At 38.0% G+C, this 17775-nt stretch overlaps 1 protein-coding gene across 1 annotated transcript in view; it reads left to right on the forward strand.

The window, feature by feature from the left end:
* MAP4K3 (mitogen-activated protein kinase kinase kinase kinase 3) overlaps positions 1-17775 on the forward strand; it is a 204202-nt gene that overhangs the window by 174400 nt on the left and 12027 nt on the right. Inside the window, 7 exon segments of the mRNA XM_030311245.1 lie at positions 1735-1819; positions 3787-3866; positions 4994-5054; positions 5371-5488; positions 10250-10308; positions 11321-11424; positions 15898-16069. Of these exon segments, the coding sequence (XP_030167105.1) occupies positions 1735-1819; positions 3787-3866; positions 4994-5054; positions 5371-5488; positions 10250-10308; positions 11321-11424; positions 15898-16069 (679 nt within the window).

The raw sequence follows: 17775 nt of genomic DNA on the forward strand, positions 1-17775 counted from the left end.
TTTTTAGCTTTTTGAAAAGAATCTCCATTTAGTATTGAAAAAATCTATAAGATTGCTAATTTAAATATAGATTGTTACATTTTAAAGCTCCTTTATTCCAGACTTTGTTACTATCTTCTTTGCAGACATTTTTGAAGAAATGTAGAAAAGGCACATGGATATAATAGGAAGTACAGAATGTAAATAGGACACATTTTTTTCTAGCATTTTCAATGATCAAAAACATTTTAGAACTAGAAGGAGCATTAAAGGACCATCTGACCCAAACTAGTTTGCCCACGAGTAAAACTGAGACCCCAAAATATTCACAAGATCACAGAACTACCCCCCAGCTCCAACCAGAGCTGGAATAGACGTTAGATACAGTCCTGTGTTACAGTCTGTTGTGGTTTTGTTGTTTGATTTTTTTCATTAGACCATGCTGTTTTAGGATTAAAATTATATTAGTTCAGTGTAATTGTGCGTCAGTATAGGTAGAACTATATTTTCGCTGCTGCAACTCTTTAATCTGAAACATAGTGTGACACTAATTGAGGTGTCCACAGAGCTTCTAGTCTGTAACCTCCCAACTCTACTTTTTAGCCTTTTAGTTTCTTATTTCTTAATTTTTAGCCTTTTTTCTCGACTTTTTAAATTAATATGAAGATCTAAATATTTATGCCTTTTCTTATAAAAGTTTTGAGAGTGAAGGGCTCCCAGGTCTGGCAGAGACATTCGGGTTGTCCTGTTTGGATACAGTAGAAAACTCTCCGGTCAGATGTACAGCTGATGGGGAGGAGCCTCTAACTGGAAAGGCAGGTGGGACTGACCGTACAGACTGGCTTACACTCGGAGTTGGTTGGTCGGCACTGCGTTGTGTCATTTGGATTTTTAGGGGTTAGGCCACACCTCCACGTGTGTATTTTAGCAGCTGTCTTAAAGCATAATTACCAGAGTGAGTTAAATGATACACTTTCTGCCCTACACCATAAAAACATGTTTATAGGTCTTCTGCGACGTGGTTGTTATTTGGTGCTAAAATCTTAAAGATATTGTTTGGTAGGTTTCTGTGAGCAGAAGGAAATCTTAGGATTTATTATTTTGATTCTTTTTTATGTTGATATTTCTAATCCATTATCATCAGCTACAGGGGTGTGTGTTCTGTCTCTGGATATTGTCTTCATATTTGTGAAGAAAACACTCCAACTGTATGATGCACAGTGCTCTTCTTTTCATCAGATATTTGTGTTCTTTCCCCCCAAGTTGTTGCTAATAAAAGTGATTAAATGAGTAAGCTTTCTTGTATTTATTTATTCTAACATGAACAATAATTTGAAAATTAACATTTTATTCTTTCAAGATTAAAAAAAAAGTTCAAATGAATGATACTGTGTTTCCTTATAAGGTATTTATTATATGAAAGACTTGTAAATGGGCTTAATAAATATTAACATAAAAAAGTAAAGATTTTTATTGAATCCATCCAGGGAAAATAATCACATTGCTCAGTTTTTCTTAAAAAATGGGTCTGTATGTTTTAAAGTACATATATGAATTTGAAACCAGCCATACCTCTTTCATGTTGAAGTATTAAATTCAGTGATTAATAACATTGTATTATTAAGATTATTTAACATTTATTACTAATAACATTTCAATGATTCAATAAATAAGAAAATTTTCACCTTTGTAGCAGTTATAATTTCCTTCTTAGCAGGGAATATCGTATTACTTGGTTATTCTTTGTTTTTCCAGATGGGTGCATGTTTTTCAAAGGTTTTTAATGGATGTCCCTTGAAAATTCACTGTGCAACATCATGGATAAACCCAGATACAAGAGGTAGTACTATGTTATTTGTTGTTGTTGTTGTTGTTTAATGTTTATTTTTGAGAGAGAGACAGCATGAGTGGGGAAGGGGCATAGAGAGGAGGACACAGAATCTGAAGCAGACTTCCGGCTCTAAGCTGTCAGCACAGAGCCCGACATGGGGCTCAAACTCATGGACTGTGAGACCATGACTTGAGCCGAAGTCGGACATTTTACCAACTGAGCCACCCAGGCAGCCCCTTTCTAGTTGTTTTTTAAACTGAGGTCATGGAAGAATTCAGTTTTCTTCCTGCTCTGAATGTCTTTCTGAAAAATATTTTGTTATAATTCAAAAAACATTTTTAGGCTATGTTTCTCTAGCTTATTAGCAGTGCTTGAGGTGACCCATGACACTAAAATTTCACTGTGTTGTCCCCATGTTAATATAGCAAAACCATGCACTCTATGCCACCCTAATTTTCTCCACAAAAGTTTTTTCCACTGCTGCACACTCACTGTCTTTGTGTTTTAGACACAACTGTTGTTAAGGAGTTTAGCTACCTAGGGTCCAGGGTGTGGTGACCACGTTAGAGGATCTCTCCACCTTAAAGGAGATCATAATAAGAATTGTTGCCATTAGTCACTGACTAAAGACTATCTGCATTCTCCCACTATATATCTGTATCTTAATATATGTGTGTATAAGGTATGCATAAACACACACACACACACACACACACACACATATATCTTCTTACTAAATCTTTTAGAAATCCAAGGTGGGAACTTTTATTTCACAGGTAGGCAAAGTGACATGCAGAAAGGTTCACCACCGGTCGGTAGGAGGGCTGCAGTTCAAACCTGGTTAGATTGTATTCTTGGACCACAAAGCTTATGTCTTCAATCTGCCATTACTAATCCTAAATATTGGGCAGTATAACAATGCTCTTGGCCTTCTAAGTTCTTAGCATACTTCAGTTTAGTCTGGAGAAGTTCCTGACCTGTTGTTTTATATTGTCAAAAGCAGATCAGACAGGACCATAGCTAAACTAACATCTTCTAGAAGATACTGAGTACCTTAGCCAGGTATCTAAGTTTTAGCTTTATAAATAGGCAGTAGCCAGATCCTGGTTTCTGATGTTATTTCTTACAGTGGTAGCCCATCTGCAAAAATATTTTGAATCTATATCAGTTCTTTATTTGCATTCTGTACATCAACTATACTTTTAAGAGAATTTTTTTTTTACTTTTTTTTTTAATGTTTGTTAATTTTTGAAGGAGAGAGAGACAGAGTGTGAGCGGGGGAGAGGCAGAGAGAGAGGGAGACACAGAATCCGAAAGGGGCTCCAGGCCGTGAGTTGACAGCACGGAGCCCGACGTGGGGCTTGAACTCAAGAACCGCGAGACCATGACCTGAGCTGAAGTTGGTTGATTAACCGACTGAGCCACCCAGGCTTCTCTTAAAAGAATTGTAGAAAATGAGCTATGGATTCTCTGCCAGTCCTCAGCACCCTCTGATGAGTGAGGAACCCTAGCATTCCAGTCTTCAAAACCTCTTTTACATAAAAGTTTTCCTCAGTGCTTTGAGGCTGGTATTTATATGTAACTCAGTTCATTAAGGCAGAGTTTTTAGCCACTTATTTGTATTAAAATATATTTAATGCTTAGGGGTGCCTGGGTGGCTCAGTTGGGTAGGTCTCTGACTTCGTCTCAGGTCATGGTCTCGCGGTTCATGAGTTTGAGCCCCGCGTCAGGCTCTGTGCTGACAGCTCAGAGCCTGCTTCGGATTTTGTGTCTCCCTCTCTCTCTGCACCCCCTCACTTGCTCTCTCTCTCTCTCTCTCTAAAAAATAAACATTAAAATATATATATATGTATATATAGGTTGTCAATCACAGTAATTCTTTTTTCAGGTTATAGTACATATGTACATAATTTTAAACTATATAAATCCATTTTGAAAATTTTTTTTATCAAAACCGGTGAATTTTGTCATTTCAGATCAGTACTTGATATTTGGTGCTGAAGAAGGAATTTATACTTTGAATCTTAATGAACTTCATGAAACATCGATGGAACAGGTACATTATTTTGTATTTTCCTTTCTTAAAGTCGTACACACACACTAGGTAAGAAATAAGTTTCAGTTCTGTGATTTTCTGCCTCTTTATTTTTTTATCCATAAAAGCTTCATCAAGTATGTTGTATTTATCTGGTACTGAGGACGTATTCTCAGGACTAGTCCTTACCCTTCAAGGACCTCACAGGTGTAATAGAGGCGTGGCAGTAGCTGTAGCACTCAGGTTAGGTGTCACACTAGGAGTGAGCACACGTCACTAGCACCTCCTGTGGGGAAGTGAGAAGAGACCGTAAATGGCAATGAGCGGAACATTCCCAGACAGAGAGAGGGTAAATATAAGTGTGAAGGTGTGAAGTGGTGCAGTGGAGTGGCAAGGGTGGGGAACCCTGAGCAGACAGTCTGGTTCGAGTGTAGAATGAGTGCAGAATGGTAACAGGAAGTGAAAGGGGGCGGGGGGGGGGGGGGGAGAGGCAACTGCCAAACCCCAGAGCTTTGTTCCTGAACTGATCCGTGTAGAACGGTTTGCAGCATGGTGACAGATGACGCTAGAGATTTTGGTCAAAGGGCAAGGAAATGTTGAGTTGGGGCAGAAAGGAAAAAGTGTGTTTGGAATTGCGTGGGGATGTTTCTTTATTGTCACAGTGACTGGGGGAAGCTTTGGATGTTTAGTACCCAGAGACCAGCAATGCTAAACAACCTACAGAAATGATCATGATGACATCAGTAGCTAGTACCTGTATAAAGCTTACTATGCACCAGATACTGTTTTTAAATGCTTTACATAGAGTAACTAATCTTCACAACTCTCAGAGATAGATACCATTATGAGTTGCATGTCAGATGAGAAATCTGAGGCACAGAAAGGATTAGTAACTTTTCAGAGATCTTACAGTGCTTAAGTGGATGAACTGGGATATGAACCCAGGCCAGACGGCTCCAGAGTTCATGTGCTTAACTGCTTGACCACGCTGCCCCTCCCACTTGTATTCCTCCCATAGAGAAACACTAGATCTAGGGAAACAAGAAAGACCTAGAATTGGCAAATTGAATGACCAGTTCAACACGGACATGTAATAGAAGTATTTTACTTATTATCTTTTATAAACTTTGTACTTTTTTTTTTATCAGCTATTCCCCCGAAGGTGTACATGGTTATATGTGATGAACAATTGCTTACTGTCAATATCTGGTAAGTCTTTTAGTTTTTATTTATATTTTTTTAAGTTTATTTATTTTGAGAGAGAGAGAGAGCGTGAGCGAGCTGGGGAGGGGCAGAGAGAGAGAGAGAGAGAATCTGAAGCAAGCTCTGTGCTTTTAGTGCAGAGCCCAATGTGGGGTTCAGACTCACAAATGCTGAGATCGTGACCTGAGCCGAAACCAAGAGTCAGACCCTTAACCAACTGAGCCACCAGGAGCCCCTAGTTTTTTGATACCTTTCACTTGTTCCTATTTATGTTATTAGCTTTTATATCGTGTTTATTTATTTATTATATTTTTTTTTACAGGTAAAGCTTCTCAGCTTTATTCCCATAATTTACCAGGGCTTTTTGATTATGCAAGACAGATGCAAAAGTTACCTGTTGCTATTCCAGCACACAAACTCCCTGACCGAATACTGCCAAGGTAACTGTGCACTTACTTATGTTTCATCCTTAGAGATTATATGTTAATTAATTCTAAATAATAGTTACACTGCAGAAATTGAAAAAGCACTTAGTTTGCGTTAGTAGAAATCATGTGTAATGAAAATCTTGTGAGAGGTAATAGATTTTCACAAGAACTGAGAGGCACCTCTAGAAGTTTAAAACTAATTACTGTTTAGTATTTCATACAACATTAAAACTGATTTTTCTCTATAATTTGCTAGTAATTTTTCTTCATATCCAGTGCTTTGGACATATTTGTGTTAATTTGAATAACACGAATTTGTCTCAAAGCACAGTTTCTAAACTTAGAAAATCAAAATGATTTATTAAATCAAGGTTTTTACATTAGGAGATAATTACTTAGGAATTGAGGGGTTTTGCTTTTCTGCTTTCAGGGATTTTTCATTATGTTCTCTCCTCCTTTGCTTATTATATTGTACTTCATTTATTGACTGAAAGGTCTTCTGAGTCTGCTATAAATTTTATGTTACAAAAACATTATACTCTGGCCATTCTTCCTTTACCGTATCAGTTGTAAAGCAACTAATGTACACCGTTAGCTCTCAAGTACCTTGAAAAGCTGTTCTCAATGCTGAGTTTACAGCTAAAATGTGCCCCTTTGTGCAAAAGGCTTTTTCAAAATTAATCTTTTTGATGAAAATCATTTAAAAGTTATACTGCATGCTTTTCTGTCTTAAAATAGATTACATTGAGTTTAATTGGACCTTTTCATGATGACTCAGAGTTGCACCTATGAACTTGACTTATTATACTTCTACTGTAATGTCTACAGTTGGGGTTAAGGGCAAGAACTACCCCAAGAATGGGGCCAGGGGGCTTCTTCACGTAGAGTTTATCTGCCCCTCTTTTCCTCTCAGCTACCACTTGGTGCTATTGATTTTCTGTCTTCTTACAGCACATCTCCCTCTAGCCTTCTGACTTAATAATCCTAAATTCTCTGGGCATGGAAACTGGCCCCAAGCTTTAAAATATACAAGAGCGCCGCCCCCCCCCCCGGAATGTAAAGCACATAAACTTTAATACATTCACTTTTTCATATCATTTTGTCAGAATAGAGACCTTTGTAGTTTATTTATAGCTGTGTTCAATTCTTCAAATTTTACTGAATATACAAGATGTGCGGGAAGTTTCCTAGTATGTAGCTAAAACAAAATTGAATAACGTATTACCTCTTCCTTTAAGGAATTTCCATAGAGGAAGATGTTACCTCTAAGAGTGCTTTACCTCGAGGCTTTTATTTCATGTAATTTTGTTATAGTCAGTCTTTAGTGTTGGTAGCACTCACCAATGTGTCCTTCCCACTTTCTTCAATTTTGTTATCGTAAAATCTACTTTTTTTTTTAATGTTTATTTATTTTTGAGAGAGAGACCGAGTGGGAGCAGGGAGGGATAGAGAGAGAGAGGGAGACACAGAATCCAAAGCAGGCTCCAGGCTCTGAGCTGTCAGCACAGAGCCCGACGTGGGGCTCAAACTCAAGAACCATGAGATCATGACCTGAGCCGAAGTCAGATGCTTAACAGACTGAGCCACCCAGGCGCCCCTAGAATCTACTCTTAATTCTCTCATTTACTGGCAAGAAATCTGAAAACCTTTTTTGCACAATAAAATTTTATGTTCTTCTGCCGTAAAGTGAGCACAAATTAAACTTCCTTTGGGAAGTTTATAATGTTCTGTGGTTCTCATTATAAATATAGGTACTCATTGTATTGTATGGTAAAGCTTCAGTTAAGCATAATTTTTAGAATCCAGGTAGACTTCAATTTAAATCCTACATTGTTCACTCACTAAGTTCAGGACCTAGAATAAATTGTAAAACTTCTCAGGATATTCATCTGTAAAATGGAACCAGTATACCTATCTTGCAGATTGTTTTAAAAATGATAAATTATGTATGAAAAGTATCCACCATGGTTTCTGGCACATATTAGGCTCTTAAGAAATAGTCGTGTTATCATTATTATTAGTCATGGTAAATTGAATTGTGTCTGTAATGTACCCTAAAATATCTTACATTAAGTACATTGAGAATGTTGTTTCACAGGATTCTAGTTAATTGGGTGCTGTAAATAAATTTTTTTGCCTTGTAAAATCATAACTAAAATTAAGGTAAGTCTATATGTAGATCACTGTAGAAAATTATGAGTTTTTATAACATTTCAGTGTGCTGCTCACAGCTCAGTTTTGAATCATTTCATTATTGTTAACTTCTAAGCTATACTTAGTAGTTGATTTTGTCTTGACTGTGTAGCATTCTTTATAATCTTTCAAAACCTTGCAGTCAGTTAATCCTCCTGGGTTTGACAGATTTAGTAACTTAACCTCTAAGTTAACGTTGGGGGCCAAAGGACAAGTTCACAAGTGTGGACGAGGAACATTAAGTTGGTTGCAGTGGAAATCTATCAAGAGCTTGATTCAGATTTTTTTTAACTGTAAAAAGCACTTTGGTTCAAGCAGTTTACTTAATTTAAGGGTATGTGGAATTTTTGTTTTATTTTAAACTGTATGAAATTCCAATGCCTTATGAAAGGGGTATTTTTGTAATTATTAATGTAATTTATGAATTGGAATGTAAAATTCTCCCCAGTATGAACTTAGTCGAGAGGAACAATAGGGGCTTTAACCCAAAATTTGAATCAAGATATTCTAGATTGTCACTTTAGTCATTTAGTCCCTCAGTATCTGACTAATTTCTGTGTCACTGTTTAGGTACCATAGTATCAACAAAATTCTAATTCACACGGATAAAGTACTTACAAGTGATAACAGATTTTAACAACTTACCTTGCAAACTCAGAATACTCTTTAAAGTGATCCAGAATCATAAAAGAGAAGTAGATTTGTTTTCAAAGTTGAATCACTATGAATGTTGCAGTTAGGCTAAGACACTAGAGTAGAGTTCTTCCTGAATTGCTAACTGTATGATCTTGAGGAAATTACTAAATCTAACCCTCAGATTTCTTTCTTCTTTTCTTTTCTTTAATTTTCTTTTCTTTTCTTTTCTCTTCTCTTCTCTTCTTTTCTTTTCTCTTCTTTTCTTTCCTTTTTTAGAGAGACAGAACACACAAGCGGTGGGTGGGGAGGAGGGAGAAAATCTTCTAAGTGGGCTCCGTGCTGAGCACACCCCCTAACCTTCAGATTTCTGTGCTGTGACCTATCTCATGGCATTATCAGAGGGACTGACAGAACATGTGAAATTCATGGTAAACAATAAGATCTCAGTAAATGTTAGCAATAGTTATTATAGATTTTTATAAATACCGGCATATAAAACATATTAAAAGCTAAAATTACAATACCTCAGCATTATATGACTGATTATTACTCAGCTGCCAGTTGTACAGTGATAGGAACATACATCAAGATTATTCTGAGCTTGGGGTGCCTGGGTGGCTCAGTTGGTTAAGCATCCAAATTGATTTCTGCTCAGCTCATGATCTCACGGTTTGTGAGATTGAGCCCCACATCAGGCTCCGTGCTAATAACGCAGAGCCTCCTTGGCATTCTCTCTCTCCCTCTTTGTCTGCCCTTCTCTCTCAAAACAAGTAAAAATAAACATTTAAAAAAAAATAAGATTATTCTGAGCTTGTTTGGAATGGCATTGCGCATCACATACGTGCTCTACAATTCTGTTACCAGCAAAGGGCAACTCTGTTTTGTTTTTTTTAAAAGATGTGCAGAGCAATGGCCTCTAATATGTGGCGTGTTTACACATGTAAAAGAAGTTTATGTGTACAGAAATGGAGAAGTATAATTTGAGGCTAGCAAAACTTGGTACGTTAGCAGTCTGTTATATTAATTTTCACTATAAAGCCATTTGAGTTCATGGGTATTTTTTTTAATTGTAGTTTAAAAAACAATTTTAAATGGATTTTTACATATTAAGTTTGAATCACCTGTTTGCAGAACCCGTAAAGGACCTTAACAGAAAATCTATATCTCATTCTTCCTGAGCAGAGAAATAAAAATGTCTAAAAAAAGTTCTTATAAATTGTTTTAGTGATAAGACAATGTTTTACATAGCTTAAATTTATTATATGTGCTAAAAAATATCTTTCCCCCCAGTTTATGGCATATCTTTTTACCTTTTTAGTGTTATCTTTTGGTAAACCAAAGTTGTTAATATATTCAAATTCATTCAACAAATTGCCACCTGTAGTTTGAAGTGGTAGGGATCCCTAAGTAAAAAAAGTATCAGTTACGTTTATTAATATTGGGGTGCCTGGGTGGCTCAGTTGGTTATGTGTCTGACTTCAGCTCGGGTCATGATCTCGTGATTAGTGAACTCAAGCCCTGCATTGGGCTGCTTCAGGTGAAGCTGCTGTCACCACAGACCCGGCTTTGGATCCTCTGTCCCCCTCTCTCTCTGTCCTTCCCCGGCTCACACTCTTTCTCTCTCAATAAATAAACATTAAAAACAGAAGTTTATTAATATTTTCCTGTATAGTTTGTTTCTTTTTGTATTTTTTAAGGAAATCCCATGTTTCTATTCTTCTAAATCTAAATATTCTATAGTCTTGTTTTTCATACTTTAATAAATCCTTAATCTATTTGGAATTGATTGGAAGAGGGATGAGAAACAGATCAAATATATTATTTTTAATAGATTACCTATTAATGTCAGCACCAGTTTTTATTCTCCATTCATCTGTAATGATACCATTATCGTATACTAACTTTACCTACATGCCTTATATATTCATTTTCATTTACATTTAGGAAATTTGCTGTATCAGCAAAAATCCCTGAAACCAAGTGGTGTCAGAAATGTTGTGTTGGTAAGTAAACTGTTCCATAGCACGTAGCTCTCCTGCTTTGTGGAGCGAATGAGAAAACACTGTGAGGCTCATTTTTAAATCTAGTATGAAACAGTACTTCTCCAGGGTATTCTGCCAGTGATAGTTTATTTTTACCCCTTGGGTAAAACAAATGTGTTGGCCATCCAGTCTCCATGTAGACTAACCCTATAATATAGTACCTTGTACATAACAGTTGTTTTGCAAATTATTTATTGACTGGATAAATGGAGAAAGTAGGATGACTTTATTACAGCACTTTATCACACCCTGTTCTCCAAGGGGCCTGTTGCTTGTCATTCACATGCTGCTTGGTAATGGCTTATGAGACTGCATTTATTCATTCAGCATATATTTCCATGCCTTTAATGTGTGAAACCTTATGCCTGTGGTGTGAAGGTTATAGTCTCTCTGTTCACACACACGACCCGGAATCCCTCCCCACCCCCATAACAACCAGCTGTTTTATTTGCATCAAGCAAAACCAAAAAAAATCTTTTCCCTTAAAATCTCTTCCCTTCAGAAACTCTGAGGCTTTGTTTTATTATTTGTAAACCTGTATTTTGAGATTTCATTAACGTCTTCATGCTGTTGCAACCAAAGCATTACTGCCTCTGAACATTACTACCAAAAGCATCCTTAATCACCTGTCCCTAAGTGTGCTATAGCCTATCAGTTTGGCAACTTCCCCCCAAATCTTCTTAGGACCCTTCCTTTAGGGTCCTGCTGCCTCACCTAATCTCCCTGCTCCCATGAGATGCAAAATCTTTCTTCCCACCCAGACCCCAAAACAACCACCAGTTTCGTTTGTGCATTAGACAGAAATCCTGCAAGTGATGGAGTTTCCTGCTGTTACCTGAAAGTTTTTTCACCCTCTAGTCTAATTAAGAAATTGACCTAGCAGCCAGCTTTTGTTTGTTCTCAGAGCTTGCAACTACTATCATAAGGATTTTGTATCATAAGAGGACTTACGTACACTTTTTTGCCTTGACAGTGCGAAATCCTTACACAGGCCATAAGTACCTATGTGGGGCGCTTCAGACTAGCATTGTTCTATTAGAATGGGTTGAACCAATGCAGAAATTTATGTTAATTAAGGTAAGCACGAAAAGCAATCTAAGTCATTCTTAGTATAAAAGCTTATAAATGAAATCAATTTTCCTGTTCCTGTTTTTTTCCTTAAAAAAACCAACAACATTTTTTCCCATTAATTATCAGGTTAATGTCATGATTTTGGATTATGTGGCAGGGTGGTGAAAGTCTGCGTGTGTGTGTTAATCTCCTGCCTGGGTGTTACATCTCCACTTCCAGTGTCAGTCACGAAAAATAGTGAGACCTGAGAGTCCCCTGTCAGGCCACATCTTGTGCACTTTCTCTGTAAGATCGTAAGGAAATGAGTTGGCTTGATACAAGTTTCAGAAGAGACTAGAGGGATGGTTCAGGGAAATGACAGTAGGAGCTGGAAACAGGGTCTCACATACACAGTCAGATATCCAGAACCGGAGGTGTTAAAAAGCAGTGAAATGCTGTTCCAGTATACCCTCTGGTTGACCAGCTCCATCACAGCAGGAAAATAACCTACAGGTTGGCGTTTGGCCCAAGAGGACAAGGGGTAACCATACTGAGAAGGAAGTTCTTGATCTGAGTTACATGCCTGCCTGCTGATTTTGATTTGCCCAGGCTTTCCCATGAATGGTTTTTTGGTGACTGAGTTTCTCTAGAATCTGTAATTAATGAACATTCTTTAAAATATCTAATATTACTCAGCAGTGACTTTAAATTGGAGGAAAAACTAACTCAAAATGTGTGAAGTACAGGTTCACTCGCACCAAGGGACTGCCAAAGGAATTTTTTAAAGCTGTTTCCTTTGCTATTTTATGTAAATTAAGTAGTCTTAGTTTTTTGAGCATTTGAGATCTCCATAGAAACTGGGGTCAGGAGGGGCGCCTGGGTGGTTCAGTCGGTTAAGCGTCCGACTTCGGCTCAGGTCATGATCTCACGGTTCGCAAGTTCAGGCCCCACGTTGGGCTCTGGGCTGACAGCTCAGAGCCTGGAGCCTGCTTCGGATTCTGTGTCTCCCTCTGTCTTTCTGCCCAACCCTGCTCACATGCTCACTGTTTCTCTCACTCTCTCTCTCAAAAATAAACATTAAAAAATTTGAAAAAAAAAGGAAATTGGGATCAGAATATAATTGGAGTGGATTCTTCCTAAATTTTATAATACAGCATAATAAAGGCTTCCTTTTATTTAAATTTTATAAGTGACTGAGGAATCTATTTTTAATTTCATATCACTATTTGTTAACCTCAAAATTAACTAGGGCTAAAGAAATGAAAAAATAGTTTCAAGAATTTTGGATCCATTGAGGTGGTATTGCCACAAATCACTGAAACAAAAATTCTTTAAACCAGAAGCTGCAGGGGAAAAATAAATAGCCTTAAGAACTGTCTAAAGCAGAGCTTCTGAATCAGCCCATTTATGGCAAAAATTGCTATGTCCTCAGCTCCTCTTTGTTCTTGCCCATTCCACAAAAATACACCTTATCATAAATGGAGGAGTAAAGTGTACATGGTTTGATTTTTCAGCAGCCCTCCCCTTCCCTGCCCCTTCCTTTCCCCTTTTAGGTGTATTTTAGGTACATCTTCCCTATTCCTTTCATTCTTAACCTCTGGTAGAATGAAAAATAGTTTCATCATATCAGTGTTCATATCATCAGTTAATAATCTGATTAAACCATAAGATGAATGAATTTTTTGTGTAATTTGATATGTTATACCACTTACCCTAATACACAACAAAGAGTCTTTTCTCTGTTAAAGGAATTTTAGGTATGAAGAGCATGCAGGAGAGAATGTGTAAGACATGGGAAGCTTAAAAATTACCCGTCCACATTTTCTCTCTTCCAAGTGGATAGTCCCAAGGAGCCTGGCCCTGGCTAATGAGGCCTGTTGCCAGAGTTCAAAGATACTAGACTTACAGTATAGTCTCCCTCAAGACTTCACGCCCTTCCCACTTTCCCCTTAAGCTCCCTGAGCTCTCTGTAGGCTCTTACTCTCCTCCCTGAATCTTAACCCAGCTCTCCTTCCCCTGCCTCTCTGCTCCAAGACCCTGTGGATATTTTGTTTCTGTATTTGACATTGTTGTGGTTAGTATTTATGATGTTGCTTTTCTACACTCTTACAAGATGTGCTCAAAAACACTTTTATCCTTTATCCTCCTCTTCATGACATTTTTGACAGTTTTTGATTTATTAGACTACATTTTCATCATAAAAGTTATAAGTTAAAGACCTCCCCAGCAAACAATTATGTACTTACTACCAACCAGGCACAGTGCTGTTTAAGGAGACAGAAATGAGTAAGATATGGTCACTGCCCTCAAGGACCATCACCAACAGCAACTGGATGTAAAGCTTTTAGACGGGAGTCCTCTTCTGTTAATGACTTAACACGTGATTATTAGAAACTAAATAGAAATATTCAGAATCTCTTGGTTTTCTTATTTGCTCACACACACACACACACACACACACACAGAAGCACTGTTTTTTACTGTACTGCTCTTACCACATTTCAAAGAGAATTATTTTAAATGTTTTACCTTATTAAAAATATGACAGATTTAGGGGCGCCTGGGTGGCTCAGTCGGTTAAGCATCCGACTTCGGCTCAGGTCATGATCTCGCGGTCCGTGAGATTGAGCCCCATGTCAGGCTCTGTGCTGACAGCTCAGAACCTGGAACCTGTTTCGGATTCTGTGTCTCCCTCTCTCTGACCCTCCCCGTTCATGCTGTCTCTCCCTGTCTCAAAAATAATAAATAAACGTTAAAAATACATATATATATGACAGATTTTATCCAAAGCCTCTCCCCAGGTAAGGGGAAAGCTTCTAAAGAGAGGGGGTTTGGGGAGTGTTGATGAAGAAGTGTCTGTACCCATGGGATGGAGGCACTCTGGCAATCACAGGGAAGGAAGGAATACGGGAACAACAGGTGCACATAGAGCTTCACCTTCTAGCCACAAGGACCACATTGTGTTTTCTAACACTTGTGTGTGTGTGTATTTTCTGACACTTTTAAGAATAATAGTTATGGTGGACCTGTTTCACCTGTTTTTCTCCAGAATTTATTTTCTTCAGAATTTACATGTTGCCAGATTAAAAAATAAATCAAATTCAGTAGCTTTGTTAAATACTACCAATACTAACCTTGGGGGAAATTAAATGAAATTACAGCCCATTCATGAGAGCAACAAAATCTAAAACATACTAAGAGTGGACTTACTACCGTATGGATAAGACCCATATTTTTTGAAAAGCAACCTTTTCTGTTGTGAGGAATATCATCAGCACCTCTGAACTCCCCATGGCACCCCATCCACTAGGAGTCAGCTCCCTTATTTTCCATTTTCACTGTATAAACGTACACCCCTAAGCCCCTAAAATTAATTTTACCTGATTCTTCCCCAGTATCTAAGTGGAGTCATAAAGTATGTATTCGTTTGTGTCTGGCTTTGGTGCAGCATCAGATTTGTGTAGTTGTTGGATATGGTTCTAGTTTGTTCATTTTCATTGCTCTGTGACTTCCCATTGTGCGAATAGGCCGTAACTTTATCTAGCTGTTGTTGATGGGTATTTGAGTTACTTCCAGTTTTTTGTTATTTGAACAATATTGCTGTGAACATGTTTGCATCATGTCTCCTGTGCCTGTGTGTGCTCGTATTCTCTAGAAAGGATAAGAGTATTGCAGGGCCCTGACACTCACAGATAATGTAGTCAGCCAGCATGGCCTTCCCTGCTTACGCTCCCATCACTTGGTGAGCACTCGTCTGCTCCTCCTGGTAATACTTGTTACTGTCACTTGTTTCATTTTAGTCAGGGGGATATGGATCTTATCTCGTGGTTTAATTTCCTGATTACTGAGGATGTTAATGTTCTCCATCTATTTTCCCAAACTTACAAAATACGAATTTATTTAGTCTCTTGGTTGCAATGTAAGAATAATTTTGAAATTATGTAAAAGTAAAATTGGTTGCATCATAAGTGAGTTAATGAATAGCATCACTTGCGCCAAGAAGCTAAATTTCTCTTACTTATGGGGTTTTTTTTACTGTCCACACTTATAAGAGGAGTGTTTCTTGCTAATTAGCATTTCTGTGCTCTCATCCATGTTTGCTCAGTTGGATAAGAAAGCAGGGAAATATAACTGAAGCAGCATCCAATGGGGAGACAGGAGACTTTGCAACAAAGTCTGGGGGACCCTGGGCCAGTCCCCAGATTTCTGGATCTCAGTTGCCACCTGGGTTGGACAGGTGATTTATAAGTTCCCTTCTAGCCCTAATGTCTTAAAATTGTGTGATTTTTAACTTAACAACATTTTACAGTGTTAAACCTCAAATCAAATACTTTATAATTTGTGTTTTTCTACATACCCAGAGTTTCTGTGACAAGAAGCAGTCCTAATAGTAGAGAGTTATTTTCCATGTGTTTGTAGAAGTAAAAATTCTTAGTGCTCTCGTGACACTATTTGGCTTCCGTTTTCCTTTGTTTAATGTCCTTTTGTTTCTGTGTCTAGCACATAGATTTTCCTATACCTTGTCCGCTTCGAGTGTTCGAAATGCTGGTAGTTCCCGAACAGGAGTACCCTCTCGTCTGTGTTGGCGTCAGCAGAGGGAGAGACTTCAACCAGGTGGTTCGATTTGAAACTGTCAACCCAAATTCTACCTCTTCGTGGTTTACAGAGTCAGGTTTGTGACTTTTACTGAGTTATTAAGGCCAGTACATATCAGTGGTTCCCAAACAGGAGTATGGATCAGAATCCCCTGGGGGCCTGCTGGCCCCCCACTGCCAGAGTTCATCTGGTAGATCTGGAGCAAGGCCTGAGAAGTTGCTCTTCTGTGTGCTCCCGGCTGATGCCGGTGATGCTGACACAGGCACCGCCCTGTCCACTGCACATACACAGGCCTCAGGCTGAGGAAAGGTGATCTAAATAAAAGCAAAAACTGCATTGAGTCTATTTTCCATCATATTCTGGTAATTGAGACGCAGGTACTATGCAATCACTTTAATGAATTTTTTAATGATTCGTAATTAAGATACAAATATAGCTAAACAAAAATATTTGAGGGTGCTTGAAAATCATTCTTTTGTACAATTTGTTTTCTTAAATTTTGATCTGCGTTGCCCAGTGGTGTAGCAGATCCTTTTTTCATACTAGTATCTTGGGAAATATTATTTCCAATTAATTATCTTTTTACAGAAATTTGATTATAGTTTGAAACCTCCAATCTTGTTGGTGTAGTCAGTACATATCGGTAAAACTTATGTTTCGTGGTAAATAAATCTGATTCAACTTTTTACACTTTAAAAAAAGTGACCTGAATGGTCTTTTTTTTCCTGATTTTTAAAGCACTGTGTTTATTATGGAGCTCCTTTTGATTTTTTTCCTCTTTAAAAATAACACTGCACAATGTTTTGCTGTAAAATAGACAGTGGCCATTTAAGAAGGCAATTTCATTATTTTTTTAATGTTTTATTTATTTTTGAGAGACAGAGAGAGAGAGAGAGAGAGAGAGAGAGAGAGAGAGAGAGAATGAGCGGGGGAGGGGAGGAGGAGGAGGCAGAGAGAGAAGACACAGAGTCTGAAGCAGGCTCCAGGCTCTGAGCCGTCAGCACAGAGCCAGACGTGGGGCTCGAACTCATGAACCATGAGATCATGATCTGAGCCGAAGTCGGACGCTTAACCAACTGAGGCACCCAGGCACCCCAAGAAGGCAATTTTTAAAGGTCTTGCAGAGGCCTTTTGTCAGGGTCTTTGGGTTCTTAGGGAAATATTAAGAAGACAATTGGCCGATAAATATTGATTAGTCAGGAGTTTGTTGGAAGCCTAAAAGAGTGTTCACAAAAAGAAAAAAACTTAGAGTTGTGGGTCTTTGACACTGAAAAAAAGTCATCGCAAACACATTCACAAAAACCTAGAGACAATTACATGACTTCCTGAAGCCCAGGAAACTTGAAACAGCTTTCCTTTAAGGACACATTGTTGAAGGAAAACATGGCTGGCCCTTGACAATGTGATGTGGCTTCCTTGGCTCCCTCGAATTCTCTGTTCTGCGTTCTCTCTTAGACACCTATCTACCCTTTCAGACAGCAGGTACACTCCTGCTTTCCTGATCTCTTCCTCCCTGCTTAATAGGCATTGTTGGGTGATTGATATTTTATTGTTAGTGGATTTCAGTTAATACCTTATTTCTCCCAAGCATTTTAATTTTAAATCCTTTTCTACTAATTGTTGAATGAAGGGCCTGATTTCTGCGCAGAAGAATTTTGTACAGCTGTGTGGGTACCTTCATTCTAAGGAGCTTCTGATTTCATTCTCTTACTGTAATGAAATCACTTTATTAGGAGTTGGATTTTTTTGTTTTTTGGAAGTTTTTTTTGTGAATTAACATTA

Source organism: Lynx canadensis, chromosome A3, assembly GCF_007474595.2.
Source record: "Lynx canadensis isolate LIC74 chromosome A3, mLynCan4.pri.v2, whole genome shotgun sequence".
In the NCBI taxonomy this organism is placed as follows: domain Eukaryota; kingdom Metazoa; phylum Chordata; class Mammalia; order Carnivora; family Felidae; genus Lynx; species Lynx canadensis.